The following is a 22857-nucleotide window of genomic DNA, read 5'->3' on the forward strand; positions in this document are numbered from 1 at the left end:
GCACCGCGAGGTGTGCCAGGTTTATTTTCCACATAGAGCTTCTGGTGAGGGACATCAGAGCAGAGGAGAGAACAGGGGGAGGAAACGCAGTCCAAGGGAAGCAGAGCGCGGGCGGCTTCATCGTGAAGCCGACGTGCGAGTCTCCTTCCAGGCTTCAAGATAATGGTCTGGAAAGGGAACAAAAGATAGAAAAGATAAGACTTATTCGGTCTAGACGATAAACGAGGATCGGGACCTATCAGGGCAACCTCGGCTGAATGAGCTACATGAATTGCATCAAGTCCCTTCCGTCCCCTTTCTGCATCACGACGTGACGGTAGTGAGATGGACAATTAGGATTGGTGCCCCTAGAGGCAGCGGTGCAGAATCTAAAACTACTAGACAAAACCACAACCTTTCCTGATCTTCGCAAATTCTAAGAATAATCTGTACTCGTTTGTCACTGCGCTGCTCTTGCCTCCCGAGCGGCTTTGGATTGTCGAATCTGTGCCTTGAGTTTCCTTGAGTCGGCTCTCCTGTTTCTCGCGCGCTCCTTGGCTGGATCCGGTTGATCCTCTTCTCCCAGCGTTTCAAATGCCTTCAAGTCCGCCAAGAATCGACGAATACGCACACCCGTCTTTTGTCGGATCCATGAGTCAACTTCTTCATCACAAGCAGCCGATATGGCGATGTGGAGACCTCGCAAAACATCTCTGTCATCGATGTCTTTGTCGTCCTGCTCCTTGGGATCGGAATTATCACTACCTCGCAGTATTTTGTGTGCCTGCTCGGGTTGTCTACCAGAGGGTAAGAGAGCTTCCTCGCCAAGAGGTTCTGGAAGTGGCTCGCCATGCTTGGCTTCTAAAGTCATGTCAGGGACAGCTTGTGCGTCTGCCGCCAAATCTTGTGCTGGGAGTGCCTCATTCCCAGATTTATTGGCTTCCTGCATCTCCATTTTACGTGAAGCAGCTTCCATGGCCACTTCAAGTGACGAAGATGAGCTCAAGGTCAGTTTCCATGTGGATGGTAAAGCAGGATTTGGCGTAATGGTTCCGCGACTCGTCTGAGCTGACCGTTCTCTTCTTTCCAATTCTGGGAGCTTTGCAGGTCCTGGCAGGCTTCTGAACATCCTCCCAGACTGGAAAATTGGCGGATGCTCGAACTCCGTCGGTGTAGATTCGTTGAGGAGAGCGGCCTTTTCCTTGGCCTTGCGTTCAGGCTGCCTGATCGAAACTCTGAGGGGCTTGTCCACAACACCGGTTGGCCGTTTTGATTCTGCGGGTATTTGAGCCTTACGGGACTCTTGCGCCTGCACCTGGGCGGCGTTCTCGTCTGACTCAGATAGTACGGTGGCTTTCACTAGTCTTTTGGCTACGGAAGGAAGCACGTTGCCTCCCGGTGGAAAGTTCTCCTCATTAGAAAACACGTCTTGTTGAGATTCCTTACGTATCCCCTTAGGGGCCGAAGACTCGAGCTTTGGCGCCTTTGATTGTTTCCTCGAACGGTCAGTACGCGCTTGAGCTCTCGGAGGTATGGGCGGTTTATCATCCTCCAAATCATGAGGTACCGCTTTCTTCGGAGACTTGCTTTTTGGACTCGGCACCTCCGCCTCTTTGCGAGGAGGGGGGACCTCCCGTGGTGGCCGATAAGTTGATGGACGCTGTGCCGTGTTGCCATGCCATGTTTTGGCTCGAACATCTTGAGAGGCTTTCTCGCCTTTGTAAGGATTAGCAACGGCTTGGCCGACAATCCTAGAATTTGACTTACGCCAGCCCTGCAAAGCCTCTGTCTTCTGGGGGTAAATTGGTTCCCACTTTGCCAATATCTTGTTCGGCGTGTCAATAGTCGTCGGTGTTGGAGCGGGGGGTGCTCGGCCCATCGGCACGTCGATCGATTGGTCTTTCGTGTTTGGAAAGCAAGGCAATTTACAACATCTCGAAGTAGAGCTTTCCTTCTTGGCTGGAACTTCATCGATGAAGGCGAGCTCCCAGGCTTCTGGTTGTGCAAAGGCGACTTGCGTGCCCGACGTCGATGAATCGGATGAGCTTGTCGAAGCGCTCCTCAAGCCATTAAGCTGAAGGTGGCCTGGTTCACCTTGTTTTCTGGTCTCCTTAGGTCTAGCCAAGATTGGCTCTTCTTTGACGTCTGGTGGATTCATCGCCTTCGTGTCCTTTTTCGGAGACGTTTTGGGCGGCGACTTCTGACGCTGTTGTTCAGAAGTCACTGCTAGACCGACAGCTTGGAACTGTTCCTCATACGGAAGAAGAGCTGTAACTGTGTGTAGCGATATAACCGACTCTGGTGTCGGCGTAGAGACAGGTAGCTCCCCCGCAGCTTTTCTGCGTTCGGCGTATATCTCGAGTTGCCTGGCAAAGCGGTTCACTTCACGGCGTCGGCTAGAGGTTCTCGATGGGGGTTGAGGTGGTCGCAGAGATTGGTTTGATGATCTGTTTGATGGCGAAGCAACAAGAGAGACTCGACTCTGCTGCGAAAGACTCCGACGAACAGCTTCCTACAGCTGTGGATCAGCAACTCCGAATCGTCTCTCGTGGGATGCCACCGATTCGCGGTGCTGAAATGTGTGACCAGGGTCCGCCATGGTTGACAAAGGGTGGCCTTGAATTTTGGACGGACCCTCGACAAAGTTGGGGGCTTTTGGCCGAGTTGGTGATCCCGAAGGACCAGCAACTGGTCTCCTACGGACGGGACGTGACTTTGAAGCCCGATTTGGGACAGCGCGTTGGTAGCGAGAGGAAGGGCCTTGTGGTCTCGGCGATCTAGGAACGGTTTGGACCGGGGGGTCCATTGCGATATACCACGCAGGAGGTGTCCTTTGTATGGAAGGTCTGCTGCGTCTTCGTGAGGCCGGTGTTAAGGGTTGAAGAGCGTCCGAAGCCACAATGCTGCGCAGTCTTTCTAGTTCTCGCTCCTGGGAGACGATAATCGGGACGAATTGGCTCGCTCTTCTGGTAGACACTACAGTCGTTCGAGAGCGGGTAACTTTGCCGGATGGAAGTCTGGCTCTGCTGGCGCGCTTTGTGTGAACAATTATGCGTTGCTGACGACGGAGGCTTTCGACAGACCGGCTTATGGGCTTGCGGAAGACGTCTTCTGCTGCCCTGTGTGCCAGTACCGGCTCAGATTTGAGAACGGGCGGTGAGGGTGAACAAGTGGAAATACAATTGCAGTCTCGGAAGACTCTGTCGCACTCAAGCATCGTCCATGCTCGCTGCACTAGAATGATAGAGATGGATCCAAAGAAGAATTTGTGTTGGTATCATGTGGTCTAGGTAACAAAAAGTAGCATAGGAGAGACATGTGGTGATACAAAAGGGAGGCAGTCGGTCCTGTTCCCTGCGTGCGGCCCTGGATATTAAGAACGACGTCCCTTCCTAAGCTGACACGGAGCCGTGCGAAGAAGGATGCAGAGAGGCCCGATTACTTGGCATGACGATGGTGGTTTCTTTACCGGCTGATGTCCTTGATGCTTGGCGAAGAGTACGTCTCGAGCTGGCGGCGGCCCTTCCGCAACAAGTGCTCTACAACGGAGAAGTCGCGCTTGTCGACGGTAATGTACCTTTCAAATTCTGTCCTGATGTGCTGGTCAGTATGATGCTAGAAGGCAGATATGGAATCTGATGCATGAGCTTGCCTGGCAAAAGATTGAAAGTGAGGTCGCGCAGTCTACGGTGATATTAGCATCTCACATGAAAGTTAAAGAGGATGAAGAAATATTACCTCGGGCTTCTTCCGAACTTCCCGGATACATTGTCGATAGAGTGCCAAAACCTCCCTTTGAAGACCAGAAAGGCCGCGCCTTGTTACTGCCATCTCGAACGTCAACTCGGTGATACTGCGGAAGGAATGCTCTTTTGGTGGCTCATGAGAAGACCGTCATGGGAAAGTTCGATGCTCGAATCATTGATGTCAACCACAAGAAAGAGAGCTCCATCGCTGTAGCTTGGGCCAATAAGGAAAGGCGGAAGTCACAAGCTGTTGGTCGAATGAATGACTCAGCATTGACACACGCTGGAAAGAGCTTCTCGGAATTGTGGAGTTCTATCCGGAAGAGGTGCACGCAGCACAGCTGTACTACGTACAGCTGCCGGGAGCCCATGGCGTAATGATGCCGATGCATTAGCCGGCGCGCCAGAGTGCTACACAATTCAGTTCGCTCTGGCACATCTGACGCCGAACAGCGAGCCGGGGTTTAGCTCTGGAGTCCGTGCCCTGGGGGGCAAGTGTGGGGTCGACGGATGGTAATCGGAGGCTTCAGGTTCGTGGGGTCCAGTTGCTACAGCGTCTTCGGCACCTCTCCCGATATTCGTCACATTCCATCATCTGCAACATATTCTCATCTATTGTACGATATCTTGCTTTCTTTCTTCTCGTGCCTCAATTCTTAGTTTTCAATTGATTAATCGTAAAGATGTCCTCATTTTCCGTGAGTCAATTGCTGGCCAGCTGTAGGTGACAACAGCCAATGTACTTACTAACTATCACCCCAGAGACTCGTTCGCTTCCTTGCCCGGGATGGCAAGACCTACTACGGCGATGCCATTCTTCCCAGTGGCGTCACTGATATCGCCAAGGCGAGGCAGGCCAGGATCGTGACGGGCGATATCTTTGGAAGACACGATGTCACAGAAAACGTCGCCGACATCCGGCTTCTGCTGTCTCCCCTTGCGCCCGAGCACGTAAAGACTGTACGCTGCCTCGGCCTCAACTATGCCAACCACGCCAAGGAGGTGAGATAAGAGTCAAGAATCTGAAAGGCTCTGCACAAACAGCTGACAGCCCCCCAGTCAAACATGGCAATTCCCAAGTTCCCTGTTCTCTTCGTAAGTCATGGTCGTCTCTAGGGAAAGAAAGGGCAGACTGACCATTCTCAGTACAAGCCGGTGACCTCTCTGGCCGGACCGACTGACCCCGTTCCTGTGCACCCGATCGCTCAGACCGGCAGCACGCTGGACTACGAGTGCGAACTGGTCATTGTCATCGGCAAGACCGCCGCGGACGTCTCCGAGGACGATGCCCTCAACTATGTTCTCGGCTATGCCGTGGGCAACGATGTGTCACACCGCGAGTGGCAAATCCAGCGTGGCGCCGGGCAGTGGTCTCTCGGCAAAGGCTTTGACGGCTGGGCGCCTTTCGGGCCTGGCATTGTGACCAACAAGGTCGTCAAGGACCCTCAGAACCTCAAGATCTTTACCAAGGTCAACGGGGAGACCGTTCAGGTGAGTTTTGGGCCATAGTCACAAGACGTGTGAGCCAAAAGCTAACAAATGGGCAGAACAACAACACCAAGGACATGATTTTCGGCATCAAGAAGACAATTTCCTTCTTGAGCCAGGGCACTACGCTGCTGCCGGGAGATGTCATCTTCACCGGAACGTAAGTAGATCAACGATGAGTTCTAGCCAAACTTCTTACTGACGGTGTGTGTCAAGTCCCGAGGGTGTTGGCATGGGTCGCAAGCCTCAGTTGTGGCTCAAGGATGGAGACGTCGTCGAGGTTGGCCTTGAGAACGTGGGCTCTTGCATCAACAAGATCGAGTTCAGCAAGGTCAAGTCAAAGATCTAGGGACAGGGTTGAAAGTGGCGAGATGGTGCAGTGCACTGTGACAATTGCGAAGATAGTGGTCAGTTGTATAATGAAATCTTGTGTTTGTTATGGAGTTTGATCACGACTAAGCCGAGGCTGTGAGATGGCGCCCGCCGATATTGCGGCCGAAGCAACACGCGCTGACGCATCAAAATATCAAGAGATTAAAGATTTCCAATGTCGAGTTACTTGAGAGGTGATAGGTCGGTAGGCTTGGTTGGGTTGACTTCCTCCTCTAAGGGCTGTGCAAATCGCTGCGACTCTTCCGTTCGTACAAAAGTAGAAGCAAATTCGGAATACGCGCAGCTCACACAGGGTGTTAAAAACGTCTCACGCGCAGTGAATCAGTAAGTCGATGGTGTTTAGACACTCAAAAATGAAAAAATAACACGCTTCTGTCTTGCATCCGCCGATAATCGAAATCGGGTCCCTTGCTAACCGCGAGGAGTCATGGAAGGCAAGGATGATAACCACTACACTACAGATGCTGATGCTTTATTTGAAGAAAATCGGTGACTATAGATGGATGGGCACAATCCCTGTAGGTGGGGTGCGCTTTTCTGGCACGTGCTCTCCTCTGATCCCCTAAGTGTTCCTCGTCCTCATTTCTTTCCTCTCTTTCCAGCTTCAGGTGGAAGTCAGAAAATGCAACAGAGGAAAGAGGAGATATTGTCCTTTTTAATTCAGCTGGCGCTTTCCGTAACTTACTCGTTCTCTATGCTTTACCAGGCTGACGCCATTTCAGCTCCAGACCAAGGATGCCAATCCATGCCGTAATCGGCGGAAACTCGGCCTGCAAGGCACAACAGCGCATACAACATGATCCCCACGACCTATAGTTTATCACCAACTGGAACATTTCCATCATAAGCCAAACTATTAACAACCAATCTTCAGGAGGCTAAGCGTTGCGTGACATCTCATGGCACCAAGCAACCCCTTCGGTGACCAACTGCGGCAGTTATTACAGACTGACCTGAACCTCCCAGGGCGCACTGCACCGCCCGCGCTAAGTAGCCGAACGTGCCCAACTCCGCCCCCCAACACCAACACCAACAACACCAACACCAACACAGTCAGTCGCCAGTCGGCCTTCTTCGCGCTCTACTGTCTCTTTCTCAGACTTGAAAGCACGAATCTCACCAACCAGGTCTCGGCTCGCGACATCGTGCTTGACGAGTCTGCCTTGATCTAATCAGCTCCGGGTCGGCGGTCAACCAACCTTCTTCTTCCGTTGCAATGTTTACATCAACGCTAAAGCCGATCTTGGCCGCCAATGCCATGTAGGTAACTTCATGTGGTGTTTCTCCATACCACCTGCCCCGCCCTTTTTGGAAAGTCTAGCAATCCAGCCGGGGCAGATTCAGCCCTGTGGTCTGTGAGTTGTTATGAGAGTGCCTTGTCGTTGTTCCCAAAAATGGGGATTCTTCAAGGTAGGTTGTTATGAGGCTCGGGGGGAGCCGCCAAGCGCACCTTGGCTTCCTTCATGCTCCGCTTTCCGGCTCACGCCATGTAGAGGGGAAGTTTCCTACGCTTCGTCGGCGGGATTGGTCAGATGCCACATATTATCTAGCCGTGTCTGCTGTGTGAGATGTCTACCTAGATGGACACTTTCCGGCCTGAGTTCTCCGGGGTGGCGTTCAGTTATTTGTACTCTCCTCTCCGTTCTCCGTCGGCGAAGAGCTATATTCTACACCCTACCTAAGACAGCATCTTATACCCCTACATGACTACAACTGCGTCGACCATCATCGAGATGGAAACCGCGACGAATGTGCCGGCCCGCCTGGAAGACTACGTGGGCTTCTACGGCGACCCGTTCGTGACCCTACGAGACTTTGACGACGACGACGACGACGATGTGACAACCAGCCTGGCTCTCATCGGGAAAGGAAAGTCAGCTCATAGTCTCTCTGGTGAAAGTGACATCACAGAGACGAATCCAGTCCAAGGGGACGATGAGGAGGCCGAGTGGACTAAATACAACCCGCCAGCATCCCTCAAAACGGCCCCAAACCTCACTAACACAGTAGCCCTCGAGATCCTCCAGGTGTCCATCCAGAACCTGGAGGCGAGAGCCGCCGAGGAGAATCATCGGCGGCAGCTAGAAGAAGACGAGAGACAGCGAGAAGCCGAAGCAGCAAACGCAAACGATGATGGAGACGGCACGGTAAAGGAGCCATATCTGCCCATCATCATCACCCCCGACGGAGGACCCGAACCGTCGTTGGCGGTCGAAACGGGACACGATGATGTCGAGGACCTCAAGCTGTTTCCAGAAATGACGGGAGCGGGCGATGGTAGCGCTTTGCCTCTGGGGCTCATCGTCTTGCCATTTCAACCCAAGAAAAGGAGCCGCTTCGCCTTGACGAGAATCTTGCAAAAGATGAGTGAAAAGGATGCTGCGAAGAAGACGTTTCGTTTTGGCGGCAACTCGAGCAAGACGAGCCTGGAGGCAGCAGCAGCATCTGATGAACCTGCTACTGTCACGGAGAAGCAAAAGAAAGCTCCCGTTACTGTGTAAGTCCGCCTCCCCCCCCTTTCAACAACGAACACCGTTCTCGGTATTCTAACACAAACACAACACAGCGAATGCGTCTCATGCCTCGACGACTTCAGCCCCAAGAAAGCGATCAAACTCACATGCCACAGCTACTGCCGCGACTGCTTCGAGCGCCTCATCTCCACCGCCGTCCAAAACGAACACCACTGGCCTCCCAAATGCTGCCTCACCCCGATCCCAACCCGCACCGTCCACCGCCACATCTCCACCGAGCTCTCCAAAACCTGCAAAGACCGCGCCGTCGAGTGGGCGATCCCCATCACCGACCGCATCTACTGCGCCGACCCGTCCTGCGGCGTCTGGGTGCGACCAGAACACGTCGACGGCGCCTCGCGCCGAGCCCTGTGCCGCGGCCCCAACGGCAGCCACCTCACCTGCAGCATCTGCCGCGGGCCACACCACGCCGACGACGCGGACTGTCCGCTGGACGCGGACCTCGCGCTGACGAACGCGCTGGCCGAGGAGGAAGGGTGGCAGCACTGCGGCCGGTGCCAGGCGCTCGTCGAGCACCGCGAGGCGTGCCAGCACATGACGTGCCGGTGCGGCTACCAGTTCTGCTACGTCTGCGGCTTACAGTGGCGGACGTGCGCGTGTACCATGCAGCAGCTGCAGACCATCAAGACGGGAGCCGCGGCGCGGCGGGCGGAGAGGGTGCGGCTCGAGGCCGAGGCGGAGGAAGAGCTCCGCGACGCGCTGCGGCAGATTGAGGAGTTTGAGCGCGAGGAGGCGCTCAAGGCTGAGCTGCTGCGTCTCGAGATGGAGAGGCTTGAGGAGGAAGCGCGGAGGGCGGAGGAGGAGGAGCGGGTTCGGCTCGAGAGTTTGAGGCGGTACGAGGTCGAGGTGCGGTACCAGGAACTTCGGGAGCTGCTGGACCAGATCCACGATCTGCAGGAGTTCTTGGTGCGGTACCAGCACGACAAGGAGAAGGAGCTCGCGGCCAACGAGGCGCAGACGTCGACGGCGGAGCTGGAGTCGAAGCAGGAGGCCGAGCAGCGAGTCCTCGTCGAGATGGCGGCGGAGAAGCTGGCGACGAAAGTCAAGAGTCTGACGACGGAGTACGGCGCACGCGTGCTGGCGGAGCAGAGGACGGAGGAGACGTACCTGCGGCAGCTGGAGAGTTTCTTCGCGGACCGCCCTTCGAGCGAGGCGCGGATCGAGGCGCTGATGCGGGATTTCCGCAGGGAATTGGATAGGGGTTGGCGGGCGTGGGAGCGGTGGCGGGACGAGGAGGTGGCGCGGTATAAGATCAAGGTGGAAGAGGAGCGGACGATTCGGGAGGAGATTATGTATAGCGTCCGCAAGCGGCACGAGGAGAGGCTCGAGAGGGCGCTGGCGGAGCTTGAGAGGAGGCAGGCTGCTGAGATTAAGTGGGTTACGTTGGCTGTTGCCGAGAGGACGCGGATGCTGGGTGAGAGGGAGAGCGCGGAGTTGGAGGGAGAGGGTGTGGAGAGGAATGAGGCTTTGGTCGGGGAGAGGGATGGGGAGGCTGGGGATAGTTGACGCTGGGAAGGCGGCCTGGTCTACTTGATCTTGGCCGTCACTCTCATGATGCTCAAGATTCGACTTGAAAGCTAGCAGGTACTCACGTAGGTGTGGAAGGAGAGCATAGCAGTAGGCAATTTGTAGCGGTTGACATGAGGAAACATCTTGTTAGGGGGGTTTGTATTCCAAATGTGCACTCGAGTTGTTAGTAAGGTGGTACTCATGCGTACTTATTTATTTATTCAACGTTGGACCAGTACCGTCGAGTCAACCTAAATCTTGACGCCCTCAAGAAAGCACATTGTAGACGACACAAGTGTCTGTGGGTTTGATCATATCATTATATAAGGTGTGTGTATCGCATGATTCTGTACAACATTAAATAGTAGGGTATCTGCATGCTCGTATATGCTTCATGTCACGGAGCTCCAAGCCGTGAAATGCTAAATGGGGGGAAATTCCCAATGCGATGGTGCCAAGCACACATTCAACCGCGCTTGTGCTCCAGCTCCTCGGCCTCGTGGCCGAGCTTGAGCTCCTGCTCAACCTGCGCTAGGTCGAGGTCCGCAACCTGAGCCTCGGGGCCGTCGATGACCTTGACGAGCTCCTCGAGGGTAGGTCCCTTTGTCTCGACGTAGAAGAGGTACACAAAGACGAGTTCGAGGAAGATCCAGGACTGTTTGGCACGACGTCATTAGTAAAATGCTAATCGACGTCGGAAAAAGTGATAACTTACAGTGTAGATGAGGTACAGCTTCCAGGTGTGGCCGGTAAAGTATTCAAACGCGTACGGGTTGGCGTAGTTGTTGAGCGTGAGGGCGGCCTGGACGGTCAAGTTGACAATCATGAGACCCTTGGCACGCAGCTTGTACGGCAAGATCTCAATGGAGTAGCTGATGAGGAGACCGGACCACGCAAAGGCGTAGAAGAAACCAAACAGCCAGATGAAGAAGATCATGGCGTAGTTGGAGCCGGGCGAGCCGTGCTCCTCGTACAGGCCGGCGGAGAGGGTCCAGAAGACAAAGGTCATGAGCATGCCACCAGTGGAGGCGAGGAAAATGGGCCTGCGGCCGAAGCGGTCGACCTGCATGGCCAGAACTAGGGAGGTGATGAGCGAGAGACCGGTCTGGCCGGCCGAGAGGCCGAGGCGGGCGGTGGAGCTCTCGATGCCGGCATTGGCGTAGAGGATGTTTGTGTAGTTTGAAATGATGGCGTTGCCGGACCACTGCGAGAAGAGACCGAGAGAGATGAGGACGATGAAGCGGTACTTGTTGCCGGCGGTGCGGAAGAAGTCGAGGTAGCTGCTGCTGTTCTTGGCGGCGGTCTCGCGCTTGATAGTCTCGCGAATCTCGCGGAACTCGAACTGGACGGTGGGGTTGTTGGTGTCGCCGTTGGCGTGGTACTTGCCCAGGATCGCGAGGGCTTCGTCGTGGCGGTCCTTGGCGATGAGGTAACGGGGAGACTCGGGGACCCCTTTTGACATCAGGTTAGAATCTCACACAGAGGAATTCGGGCTCGGTGAGGTCAACTTACAGAAGATGAAGGCGAGCTGGATGACGGAGGGCACTGCCTGGCCAATGGCAGGAATACGCCACGACCATTCGTTTCCGAGGAAATCGGTTCCGAAGGAGAGCCAGGCGACGATGAGGGCACCGACGTTCCACAAACAGTTGTAAACCGTCGTCAAGCGAGCACGATGCTGGGGATGGCAAAGCTCAGCGAGCAACATGGGCGAGGTGATTTGGGCAAAGGAGCTGCCGAAACCAAGGAGGACACGACCGCCCATAAACACTGCGAATAGTCAGCCTGAGAGAAGTGTAGCGAGTGATCCAAATTACTCACTGCCCATGCTCGTGCAAGCACCCTGCAAGACAGCACCCGCAACCATGATCAAGCAGCCGATGACAATAGGGATCTTTCTGCCAAAGTTGTCTGCAATGAAGGGGCTTAAAGGGGGTCAGTATGATATTCATGTGCCAGAGGGGTTTCGCGTGAGAAGGTCGCCTACACAATGGGAATCGAAACCAGACTGCCGATTTGGTAAAAGGCACCGAGAAGACCGAGCTGGCCTCCCTTGGGGTGATCAAAGAAGGTCTGCCATGAGTCGAAGTTCTGGACCGAGTTGAAGAACATGCTGTAAATCACATTGTCAGCAGACCGACCATTATGACTCCACCATAATCGACAACTTACCCGTCGTAACCAGTGGTCGCGGAGGCAATGCAAAGGACGAAAGCGTAAAAGTAGAGCTTCCTCAGACCGGGGTCCTTCACCCAGTTGACCTTTTCGAAATCCGGCGCCTCATCCTGAGCTTGGGCAACAGCCTCGCTCTTGGTCTTGTTTTGTGAAAGGCCCTTTAGGAGTCCCATACTGGCGTCTGCTCAGTGGAGCTGTATATCGTGTGTGGGTTTGGCGTAGTGAGTTGACGTTTGGCGTTTTGCCGGCGACCAGAGCAAGAGCTAGAAGCAGTCTCCGCGTGTGTTTGGGCCAGAGGATGACTTGAGAGGGACGGACAAGGCGAGAAGGACAACCTCGATCTACGACGCGGGGTCTCCAGGTCTTATTATATGGAGCTGTGGATCATAAGACGAACACTTGGGAAGCAAAGGATAAACAGTGCGAACAGTCCCAGACGGGGTACCGGACCGGGAAGGCCTAGGTCTAGAGACCGGTCTTTTCTTGGGGGCAGGGGTGTTGGAACCACTTGGTTGGGATCCTTTGCGTGAAATCCTGGCGGACGTCGACCGGCCCCAATCAGCTGTCAATATCAAGCCAGCTTTGAGAAATATCGCCCTGCACGAGGACGAAGCAGCCTGCCGGTCAAGGTAAACTGCTAGTCCCCATGGATTTCCTAGTGCGTACGCGGCACAGGGGATTGCCACTATCTCCCGGCAAAATGCGAAGGGCTTGAACTGTTTCAAGGCAAAGCTTCGCTGTCAAGTTTGGCCCGAGAAGTCACAAGTCACGAGGGACGGGAGGCTCTCCTCTCTCTAGTGTATCCGTACTCCGTACTTGGCTCTTCCCCAAGAAATCTGCTGCCGTCCGAACGGGTGAATACGAATCGGACACCTATTTCTCCAAACTTTGGCAATTGTATTTTGCCGGGCGCCTGTGTGGACACTTGAATCCCACTAGACAAGGACAAGACTAGATGAGAAAAGGACCAAAGGTGTGAGCGTTCCCACTTTGCTAAACGTTCCCCCTGGGGTTCTGTGGAGAAGAAGGTGGAGGTAAGCAGGGAGGTTGTCCTTCAAGTGGAGACTGCGACGGTCCCGCCCGTTGTCCCATTCTCTTTCCCCAAGGTGACTCGACACACTCGACCTCGACTCAATCTTGGGAAGATATGTGTATGAACACCAAGGCGAAGAGTTGGTTTTGTTTTCGGGAGCTTGCTATTTGACGTCAATGGCTGAAATGTCGGACAAAAGGCTGAAGATGACAGACAGCTTTTGCCGGTCGATTAACCCCAGAGATATCCCAGCAAGTGAGGACGGAGAGAAAAAGAACCGCAAAATTAGACGAGTTTGGGGTTGACTAGTCGACCGCTGCGGGGAAGACAAGGCCGAGGTGGACGACTCATCGCTAAGCTAAAATCGGCTGTCTTTTGGATGTGGGCACTGGGAACATGGCGACTCGAATTAAACCTGGCATGACGCCTCCGTGACTCGCCAGGTTTCCTTGTTCTATCCCGTGTGTTTCCGTATGCCGTGCCGTTCCTGGGCCGGCTTGATGAAGTGATCAAGCCGGGGCCGCAACGAAGTGTCAGTCAATAGTTGCATCTCACACGCAGCCCAACTACTTTCTGGGGAAATGAGAGATATCTCGCTCGCCACATGAAAACGAGAAGTTCTTTCGATGCATGAAAAGCAGTAAATACTACAAGGTGTTTCGGTGCTCATGTCCGGGGACCAAAGTTTGCTGTGACGAGGCGGTAGACCAAACCGAAAGTGCAGACATCTCCGTCCCGTCGATGCAACTCTGTCGAGGAGGGACCCCTGCTTAGAGAGAGACACCCTCGGTAAAGCTTTCCACCGTGCCATTGGTGTTATTTCGAGGACACGGGCTGCGGGCATGGGGGGTATGCCCAAAGCTAGAAGGAATTTTTGCGCTTACTCAACCAACTGAGGCGCATTCAGATTCCAGAGACAAGCCTGCGTTTCCACGGTGAGTAATGGCGATGTGATATGCCTCGTGACGCCGTATGGCGCTCTCAGCGCGATCAAGACCTCATGCCGGCGGGATGGATTCCGCAGCAATGGGGCGACAGCGGGTGTATGCGAATCTTTCGCAACTTGGTCGGCCGAGAACCGCTCCTCTCTGAGTACCCACAGACCCACCCTCCCCAAGATCATTGACGGTGTGGATTCGTGGGCGCGGGGAGGGTCACCATGAGGGCCAAGATTCATCCGTTGATACTGCTGCTCGACTGTCAGTCGATCCACGATGAAGCGGAACAGCCCGACTTTGCATACCATCCCGTCCTGTAAGGAGGGATCAAGAGTGGTGAGGCCTGCTATTCTCGGTCAGATCACTCTTTGACTGGCTTTCGCAAGGATCCTTGCGAGGTGAAGAGTTCACGTGGGTGCTTTTGAGCCTGGGTGTAAACAGCGGTGGGGGTCGGGGGGGAAGGCCTCGCAGACCAGGCCCGTCAGTGGTACGACACTTGAGCAGCTCATACCCAGCATAAATGATCGAGTTCCTTAGTCGAACGGTTCTGTCTCTACACTAAACCGTCGTGGGTCGTGGAGATGCATTTGCGGAGCTCCAAGACAACGCTGAGTATCGCACCGTGTCCAAGTTGACTGTTGGAGAAGACTCAAGTGGTTGGAGATTCTTAGCGTGAGGTTGAAGAAACGGCTACTGCGCCGCTGCCTCACGTGGGGTTTCTTCCAGGATACCACGTCGTTGACCGGCGCCACCCAGGGCACTCGAAGCATTTAGCCATTTAGCCTGATATCAGGCTAAAATGACACCCGGTAGTGGTTGATGAAGGGAAGATCGCGCTATACCAATGGCAGAACATTAGAGTGCAGGGTCTTGCTGATGACTGAACCAACACGAACGGAGTTGCGACTTGATTAACCGTAGTCGGCTCTCAGCCGACGCGTTCCTCGTTGCAGACTTGCAAGTTGCAAGTCGATGTTCGCGTTCAAGACAGAGTCAGCCGCCTTCATGCTTCCTCTTGTCCGTAGTGTCTTTCAACCGGGCCGACTTCTTCGATGGACGACGGTCTGTGGACAGTCTAGGCAGCACATAGCAGCCTCGGCAAGAGCAACAGTCGTGTGTCCCAGAACTAGTCCAGTCCAGTCCACTCGTCAATGATCTCTTCATCTGACCACCATGGTTGTAAGTATCTTGATGCACCAACTTCGATTCACGCCGGTAGCTGTATTCGAAGGCTGCAGGTTCGCGAACAAGACCACCAGACTCCTTAAAGCAAAGTGCTCCCAGTTCTTTAATCACACAGTTGTCGGAATGTAGTCGGCTTGCGGCTGCTTCTCGAAGGCAGGGGCAATTTATCCAGAAATTGCCGGCATGTCGCCGCTAAGGGTATTATTCCCAAGTTGCCGATTGATGGGAGATCGTCGAATCCATGATCTTGGGACCAATTGCTTATATTGCTTGCAGCGCAGCATCCTCCAGGACTGGCCCCTGAAGGAGTATCCGTAGCAAGCCGCAGGACCAAGACATTGACGTTCCCGTGGGAGCAACCGTCAAGCGACGGTACCTGCATAGTAGCCGGTGGCCGTCTTGTTCCGTTGCCGCCGCATATTGGCGATACCACGAGAGCACATCTCAAATGGGTGGTCTGCCGTCACTTGTCAGGTTGATTTTCTCGGGAGAACTCTTCCGGTAATGACTTTGACAAAGGTTCTCTTTCGAATTGGCTCAAACGCGAAGTTGTGAGACGATGCATGAAGCACCTTTGATATGCATCCAATCGGTATCAGGAAGTTTTGAAGTTCAAGGCGTGTCGAAGTGAGGAATTGTGATAGACTGTACGGAGTAATACAGTCTGGGTGATGGATGCACGGACCCCAACTCGACCAGCTCCTTCCCCGCACAACTCCAGTGTCATCCCGTACTCGTCCCACTGACAACTTCCATCACGAGATTCACTTTCCCCCCAATCGCAATCAATTGGCTAAGTAGGCGCGTTACTACCGCCTGCGGCTACACCATATTCAAAAGACGAAAGCCGCCGGCACCCAGATGGATAAACTCAGCGCCCAAGAAATATGGCATCTGAAGCACAACTTCACAACGGCCAGAGAGACATCTGAAGAGCACTTCTTCCGATGCTGGAACCACCAGGACTGTAAAGTGTGCCTGGCGGAGAACGAATGCAGCTGGTGTCCCATGGTACGCGTTCTATCGCGCCAAATCGGAACCGAGAAACCGGATTCTCTTTGCTAATTCGTGATGTTTTGTTACTCGCCCATGATATAGACGTCCGCCTGCGTCCCTAATCCGTATGCGATTCCTTTGCTGGCACCCGCCTACGACGAGAACATTTGTCCACACTGGGCGGAACGATGGGAGTTGCGCACCAAGCCGCTGGGCTGCCAGGTTTCGACCATTACGAGTCTGACGTCCATCATCTCCATTGTGTCGACGTTTGTCGTGGTCTTGTTGGTGACCTTGATCGTGCTCGGCGTCCGCTGGGGGAGACGACGGAGCAAACAGGACCCGGACTGGTGGCGGGTGTGGAAGCATGACTGGAGACGGGTGCAATTTTGGCGACCGCGACGACATCAGGACGGTGAACGCGACCCGTTGCTTGGTCAAGTTCACAGCACGCGAGATGGCACGTAGCGAAAACAAATACTGCTGGCAGGATCTGTAGAACAGAGTCACAGATAGGGAGGCTACCAGAGACGCCTTCATCCGGAGCTGACGGGAGGAATGATGGCTACTTCATCGCCGGACCGTATTATCGAGCCGTTCTCGTCGTCTGCTCCAGGGATGATATCTACGTATTCTAAATTGACCGTCACCAAACACGACTCTAGGAATCTCTCTTTGAACCCGGCATATCTCTCTTCAAGCGCATCAAATAGCTTCTTCAAGGGGAGAGGGGCCGGCAACACATCGTACTGTTTAGATGTGAAGGAGCCAGCGCTTGCAAAGAACAGCACGTTGAAGTGATCCTTGGGTGGCCTGGGAGCCGCAGCCATGTTTCGAAGTATGATCGGTAGATATCTGCAATCTTTTTTGGGGGTTAGCCAATGCTACGAAAGCTTTTGAGAGAACGCAAAAAGTGTAGTTGATAGTGTTGGTGTCAGAGATCTTGGTGATAATTTTGATTCTTCAGAAGAGTTCAGGTAATACATGCTAATTTGGATACATCATCCCAACGTTTGTAACGAGCAAGAAAAAGAGACTGTTTGACTTACCACTTCGCGACGAGCCCCTTTGGAGGGTTGAAGGGTGAAGAAAGACAAAAGCCTGAAATGATTGGGAATCTAGAGAAGTTTATAGCTGCAGGACAGGAGCTGAGGGAGTGGGGCAGTCCAAGGAAATTTTCGTTGGCCCCCAATCACGTGACGCAGACCGAGGAGTCTGCCGCCTTACGGCTTTGCGGCTCTCAGGCGCAGCTTGCGGGGCAATTCGCGATCGTGGTGACAGTTGCAGTCTTGGGCAGTCAATGTTGGAGGTCGTCTTCAAGATTTGAGCGACAGTCCAGTCCAGCTGATCGCGGGTTCGTCCGGCACATGACGTCTTCTCACAACTTTCCCCGCGGGGATGGTATCATTCAAGCAGCATGAACCGCACAGCAGTCAGTCGAAGACGTTGAAAAATGGTGCAGAAGATGTTTTGATGAATTTTCCCAGGCTGTCCATTGATTGATATATCTCGTTAGACGCCGTTCCCTTTGCCCCTTCCAGCGTCGCATCACAAACAGGTACACGAGGTCGATTCTTCGTGCAGAGTTGCCTCGCGGCTGGGGTGGGAGAACCTTGCTGTATTCGCAATGCCAGAATCCGTTTTTTGACTCCTCTAAACACGAAAGCCGTGGGCTCGGGTGACGAAGCCCTCGCAATGTTCCTGTCCCATCCTCAGAACCATGATTCCGTTCCTCGTAATGTCCATAACACACGCCGCCGCTGCCGATTCGCCACGTTTATCTCAGTCTGCGGGCCTCACGCTCAGACTCGAGCAAGCAGAGGATGTCGTCCTCACGGACTAGTAGAACATGTCAGTACTTCTTTGATCCTTCCGGCTTATCGCTATCCCCTCCCCCCCCCTCCCTTCGATGAGAGGCGGTCGAAAGTATTCGAGGTCGCTTACCGGGTCCCTTGACGTTACGGATAATGGAACGGGTCTCGTCGTCCATGAACTCGACGCGGACTTGGGTGACACCACCGCGGGAGCCTATACGCAGTCAGAAAATCTGCCAAAAAATTCGTCCCTCCTTCCGTCTCGGTCTCAATCGTGGGAATCGATCTTCGTCGGGGCGAGGGCTTTGTTTGTCTTTTGTTTTCGGGGGAAGAGGCGGGGCATACCGGTACGGCCCAGGACGCGGGTGACCTTCACAAGCTTGACAGGCTGCTTAGCGGAATCCATTTTGACTGCTGGCGAAATTTCTACGTCAGTCGGTCAAGATCTCTGTCAATTTTTCTCGGGCGTCGCGACACGTACATGTATGTGGTTGCGAAGGGTGCTGCTGGGTGGTGGGCTGCGCGGGTTGATGGATGACTGCGAGTACGATCTTTTTTTCGCTGCGAAGACTTGTGGAAGGGCTTTAGCGAAAGGAAACCCTTCCACGGTGCGTGCTAGGGACCCAGAGCACTCTCATTGGTTGGGAGGAGGGCGCATTGTCCATGTCATTTCTGCCCCATTCACCGCCTACCTAATCTCATTTTCAACCCCATATTTGTGCTGCATACCTTAATAGTACAAGAGTAGGAAGGGACGGGAATGAGTTGTCAGTTCTGTGACAGTAACAGATGCCGATGCATCAGAAGAAAGGTAGGCTTCTGCGGAAGTAGAGACTGGAAATGAGACACCGGTACCTAGGATGCACATTCCTTGCCAGGTGCTGGTTAATATCAGTAGCAAAGGTGATTTACCTTCATGGTCACATTTGGCTCTTTATCGTTAGAATCGCGCAGTGACATCCATCCGCATGTACCCTGGAGGTGGGATCTGAGATTCCAAAACTTCGCAACGGCTCGGTCATCCTACAACGACACATTTACGGCCAGATCATGAAGACGAGAAATTCGAAGCTTGGCTCGATAATTCGGTTAAAGCAGGGGTATCTTTTGACAGCGGAAGTCATTCATGGCAACTTCGCAATTCGTCCCTCTAAATCCTTTACCCATGCCTCCATAACTTTCATGTTTCCGCTCATGGCAGTGCCTCCCTCCTTCATCGCCTCCTCGGCCTTTTCCAAGCCGTCCTTCCATTGCTTAAGGTCCGTCGCCATATCCGTTTGTTGTTTTTCAATTCTGCCGAGTATCTCGCCCGCAGACGCAGCATCAGAGTGGATCGCGCGGAGGGACCTCAGGCGGTCAAGCAGTGGTGGCAAAAGAGGAGCGAGATTCTCGATCGTAGGCAGAGTTCCATATAGAGCGTTGATCTTTGCAAGCTGCTCGGGAGCCGGGACATCCTCGCCAGCGGTCGCACCATTGCCAAGGGTTTCTTGCGCAGACTTGGCTCCCTGGCGTGCCTTTTCCAACTCTTGAGCTTCTTGGATGAGAGTACGGACTCGACGGCTGATTGTGTCCAGATTCGATGTTGACGCCTGCGACAGAGTCGTAATCTGCTTCTGAAGCCCATCGAGCGTGGGAAGAATGGCTCTTGGCAACCCATTGATGTCAACTTCCGGCAAGGCGGTTGACCCTACGCCGATTGCCCTTTCAAGAAGAACCAATCGTCGGTCGAAGTCCGCGGCCGTGGCAAGAGCGTGACTCTGTTCGTACGTAGGAGCATAAGTAACTGTGTAGGTTGCAGAGTTCCCCTGTGACACCAAGTCTTGCGACTCATCCTTAGCTGCTGTGGGTGGTTGCGACGCTGGCTGAAGGGTGCGAGAAGTGCTCATATGCGGTTCAAGAGTCTTGGAAATCTCGTCCAGGACCTTGCTGAGAGATCCTAGCTTCTCGTCATGGTCTCCCGTCGTGGGTTGTGCCGCTGCCTCCTTCCTCTTTCCGTACTCCTCCTTGGCTTCCTCAACCTCACGCTGCAACCGTGCAATCTTGCGTTCCAGACTATCTTCGTCGTCCTCGTCGCTAAGATCGCCGAGCTGCTCCGTACCATCCTGCAGGAAACGCTGGCGTCTCGTCGACGCCTTGTATGATTTGCGCTTGCCATCTACTCGATCGGAAAAGTCGACTCCCGAGGCGTCCACGCCCGCCGGAAGGAAACGAGATCGTGCTTCATCGACCCGGAGTCGGGACCTTGAAATGCCGTTGGCGTCATCGTCGAGGTCGTCGTCGAAATCATCATCCGAGTTCGATTGTCCGGTTGTCGTCTGCGCGCGTGTCAGCCATAGCAGACGATCTCAAGGGAGTAATCGTACTGGGACGGTGGATGTATCGTCTGTCAGCTCTGGTGTCTCGTACACGTCCGGGGCCGAGTCCTGAACGTCGTCAGTATCGTCTTCTTGGTTTTTGGTGACGCGAGTGTTCTGACTAAGTCTGGCAGAGCTGCATATTTCCGATTCAATGCCATGACGAGACTGAGAATAAGACCGGTTTGATTTGGCGGATTCGGGCGCTGTCTGGTAATGCGCCCCTTTCGAGTCGTCGAAAAGGCGTTTTCTGTGAAGCTTAACGTCCCAGTTGGAGGTGTAGTAAAGTCAACAATCAATCAAAGACCCCTGCGCAGGAAGGAGAGCTCCAGCCTCCACGCCAAAAGTCACTGAGCTGTCAGGGGGGTTTCCCGCTAATGAGGACGTATCCAATGACAAAGTGGGGTGGGGTGGCCTATACGCAGTAGGTACATACTTGGCCGGTACGCGTCGAGAACGCGATTGTAGCTTCCACCTTTTCCCCGGTCAGCACTTCCACTTTACCTCAAGCGGCAGCAAAATTTGTGGCTCCGGGGACTGAACAAACAACGTCTCCTCCGCAATTGAGAAGATCACACTTCTGCCGAGGCTCCATACGAAGACTCAATGTCAATTGTGGCTTGACGTTGATCATCACGCTCATGTTCGCCAGCCTCCATTACAACATATCAGGGATTGAATCGGAAGTGGAAGCGAACCCGGCCGGAGACTGATGTTGAGCTCCGTGTGAGATGCCTGCTGGTCTCCGCAGGCAACGACTTATCCACAGTCCTCAAACCACTCGAGAATACCAGTTGACCTACTCAACGCAGTGTGAGACATCGCTGTAACTGCAAATTCGAAAATAGCATGCCCCCGAAGCAGGGCACGACGCAGAGACGAGCTGGTCTTGCAAGAGACAACCGCGTTCGGCCTTTACTGTCACAGGTTAATGGCCAGCGACCGACAATGGTCGCCGACTATAGACCGGTAGACCGGCCACCTGATGACTCTGACGATGAGATTACCGATCCAGAACCCAGGCCGATCTCTTCAAAGGCCTTATCAAGCTCAAGAGAGGCGTCTCGGGTCTTCTCGAGTACGATGCCAGTTTCAGACTCGGACGATGATGAAAGCGCACGATCATCTCGCGCTGACATTCGCCCTTATTTTGGCTCATCGAAGAGGGGGAAGGAGCAGAGCAAGACGTGGAACGCTTCTCAGGAAAGCTCTCAAGGACAAGCGCAACATGAAGGCTCTCAGAGCTCTTTCTCCACAATACGTGGCAGCAAGAGAAACTCACCTGACGGCGGAGCACTCAGTCCGGAATCCCAGATAAGAAAGGCCCGAAAGATCGACCTTGAAGACGAGAAAGAGGCCAAAAGGTTACTAGCACGGAAGAAAAGCTATGGTCGAGGGGACACCAACAGGGGGCGTATCAGACCTCCCGCAAGGTCAAAATCGAAGTCGTCGCAAGAGAGGCCGATATCCAAGCTAGGAAAAGAAGGTTTGTTGTACATTGAGATGCGAAACTATGTCGGTACTGACGCATGCATCAGCTTCTGCGCCCAAGATGATACAGCCGTCTTTCAAAGCATATGACGACGACCCATTCGAACAGTTCTCGAGCAGAACACCGCCAAAACGCATCATCGATCCAGTGTCCACGTTTCTATCCTCGCCCCCTCACGCTTCTGCTCATCCTGTCATGAAGCATGCATCTCTCAGTCCTCACTCATCACCAAAGCGAAAAGCAAAGGCCGAGTTCAAGCTTCCGTCCGCTTCCCTACCTGAGTCTCTGCAGAGTCCGGCGCAGTCACGCCCACAGCTTCGCAGTCTAGTGTCAAGCCCTGAGCCTGATCAGAAGAAGACGAGAAAATTCTCGTTTGAGTCCTCCTCAGACTTGTCGGACTTGGATAGTGACCTCAAACAGGTTATGGAGGCACGTTGCCCCATGTGTAATGAGATTGTTGATGAGACTTTGCTGCAAGATTTCTCCAAGGGCGCCCGTCTGCATATTCGCAAGCAGATTCAGTTCTGCCGGCTGCACAAAAAGAAGTCAGCTGAGAATGCCTGGGGTGCTCGGGGCTACCCAAAAATCGACTGGGATGGCCTTGATACTCGGGTCGCTTCTCATTACAGTTTTCTGCGAAAGATTATCAACGGCGGGTCTTCTCACTTCGGCGATCTGCTGCTTGACAAGGTCAAGGAGGGCAAGAACCGGACGCTGCTCAAGGCAGAAGACAGCTTGACGCCAGGCTACTACGGCCCGCGTGGCCTCCGAGCATTTTCAGAGCACATTATTAGTCGCTTTTCATCGGTTCTGAGAGAACGAGCTGTCGACGATCGACTCATATCATCGCGTGGTTATTCTAGTTTTGTGGAGGCAGTGTTGGTCCCGGAGCTGGCGGTACTATTGATATCTGACGATATGGTGGTGGAAGCCGAGGAAGCAAGAAGCATCCTCGAGGATAGCAAGTGGATTGGCGACTTGCTTCACGAAGACATTGGCGATACAGTTGATCAGATGAGCGATGATGAGAGAACGGCACATTGAGAGAGCATGGCAGTCAGAGGCAGTGCGACAGAGTCGCCAGCATGTGGCGATTTAGCGGTATTTATAGCATCATGAAGCAGATCACAATGGCAAACATGTTTTCAACAGTGTTTCATTTTGTCGTGTGTCTTACATGCAATGCTGTTAACTTTCAATTCGCCAGAGGCCTAATACAAA

The 22857-nt window shown here is 53.8% G+C and overlaps 9 protein-coding genes and 1 non-coding gene across 10 annotated transcripts; 3 read left to right on the top strand and 7 right to left on the bottom strand.

Moving 5' to 3' along the window:
* Nucleotides 1–439: 439 nt before the first annotated feature.
* Nucleotides 440–1858, bottom strand: BDP81DRAFT_394167 (uncharacterized protein; the record flags this gene model as incomplete). The annotated part of the gene is made up of 2 exons (XM_060587917.1): nt 440–1695; nt 1747–1858. 2 exons carry the CDS (start codon nt 1856–1858, stop codon nt 440–442), a joined length of 1368 nt encoding a protein of 455 aa, XP_060445085.1.
* A 1281-nt stretch (nt 1859–3139) lies between these two features.
* On the bottom strand, nt 3140–3972 carry BDP81DRAFT_406362 (uncharacterized protein). Its single transcript, XM_060588975.1, has 3 exons — nt 3718–3972; nt 3632–3663; nt 3140–3571 (listed from the first exon to the last, which is right to left on the bottom strand). Exons 1-3 carry the CDS (start codon nt 3808–3810, stop codon nt 3445–3447), a joined length of 252 nt encoding a protein of 83 aa, XP_060445086.1. The 5' UTR covers nt 3811–3972; the 3' UTR covers nt 3140–3444.
* A 436-nt stretch (nt 3973–4408) lies between these two features.
* BDP81DRAFT_394169 (fumarylacetoacetate hydrolase) lies at nt 4409–5562 on the top strand (the record flags this gene model as incomplete). Its single annotated transcript, XM_060587918.1, has 6 exons — nt 4409–4423; nt 4488–4727; nt 4785–4820; nt 4872–5216; nt 5273–5373; nt 5430–5562. 6 exons carry the CDS (start codon nt 4409–4411, stop codon nt 5560–5562), a joined length of 870 nt encoding a protein of 289 aa, XP_060445087.1.
* A 422-nt stretch (nt 5563–5984) lies between these two features.
* Nucleotides 5985–6071, bottom strand: BDP81DRAFT_t176. The gene has a single exon. It is a non-coding gene; the product is annotated as a tRNA-Gly (tRNA).
* Nucleotides 6072–7339: 1268 nt separating this feature from the next.
* BDP81DRAFT_320043 (uncharacterized protein) lies at nt 7340–9646 on the top strand (the record flags this gene model as incomplete). The annotated part of the gene is made up of 2 exons (XM_060584493.1): nt 7340–7809; nt 8173–9646. The coding sequence occupies 2 exons, from the start codon at nt 7340–7342 to the stop codon at nt 9644–9646; spliced, it is 1944 nt and encodes a 647-aa protein (XP_060445088.1).
* A 234-nt stretch (nt 9647–9880) lies between these two features.
* BDP81DRAFT_23267 (general substrate transporter) lies at nt 9881–12096 on the bottom strand. Its single transcript, XM_060582838.1, has 6 exons — nt 11822–12096; nt 11637–11762; nt 11471–11574; nt 11162–11419; nt 10365–11101; nt 9881–10304 (listed from the first exon to the last, which is right to left on the bottom strand). The coding sequence occupies exons 1-6, from the start codon at nt 11995–11997 to the stop codon at nt 10116–10118; spliced, it is 1590 nt and encodes a 529-aa protein (XP_060445089.1). The 5' UTR covers nt 11998–12096; the 3' UTR covers nt 9881–10115.
* Nucleotides 12097–15559: 3463 nt separating this feature from the next.
* Nucleotides 15560–16799, bottom strand: BDP81DRAFT_23332 (uncharacterized protein). Its single transcript, XM_060582840.1, has 2 exons — nt 16064–16799; nt 15560–15991 (listed from the first exon to the last, which is right to left on the bottom strand). Exons 1-2 carry the CDS (start codon nt 16514–16516, stop codon nt 15803–15805), a joined length of 642 nt encoding a protein of 213 aa, XP_060445090.1. The 5' UTR covers nt 16517–16799; the 3' UTR covers nt 15560–15802.
* A 486-nt stretch (nt 16800–17285) lies between these two features.
* Nucleotides 17286–18345, bottom strand: BDP81DRAFT_427686 (40S ribosomal protein S28; the record flags this gene model as incomplete). The annotated part of the gene is made up of 4 exons (XM_060590368.1): nt 18272–18345; nt 18136–18201; nt 17921–18004; nt 17286–17815 (listed from the first exon to the last, which is right to left on the bottom strand). Coding segments are annotated over exons 2-4 (202 nt in total), but the record flags the coding sequence as incomplete, so codon positions are not given.
* A 318-nt stretch (nt 18346–18663) lies between these two features.
* Nucleotides 18664–20432, bottom strand: BDP81DRAFT_374136 (Dynamitin-domain-containing protein). Its single transcript, XM_060586690.1, has 3 exons — nt 20267–20432; nt 20154–20213; nt 18664–20105 (listed from the first exon to the last, which is right to left on the bottom strand). The coding sequence occupies exons 1-3, from the start codon at nt 20303–20305 to the stop codon at nt 18915–18917; spliced, it is 1290 nt and encodes a 429-aa protein (XP_060445092.1). The 5' UTR covers nt 20306–20432; the 3' UTR covers nt 18664–18914.
* A 561-nt stretch (nt 20433–20993) lies between these two features.
* Nucleotides 20994–22680, top strand: BDP81DRAFT_394174 (RTC4-like domain-containing protein; the record flags this gene model as incomplete). The annotated part of the gene is made up of 2 exons (XM_060587919.1): nt 20994–21630; nt 21683–22680. 2 exons carry the CDS (start codon nt 20994–20996, stop codon nt 22678–22680), a joined length of 1635 nt encoding a protein of 544 aa, XP_060445093.1.
* Nucleotides 22681–22857: the final 177 nt, after the last annotated feature.

This window comes from Colletotrichum phormii (genome assembly GCF_030913505.1).
Source record: "Colletotrichum phormii strain CBS 102054 chromosome Unknown BDP81scaffold_10, whole genome shotgun sequence".
NCBI lineage: Eukaryota > Fungi > Ascomycota > Sordariomycetes > Glomerellales > Glomerellaceae > Colletotrichum > Colletotrichum phormii.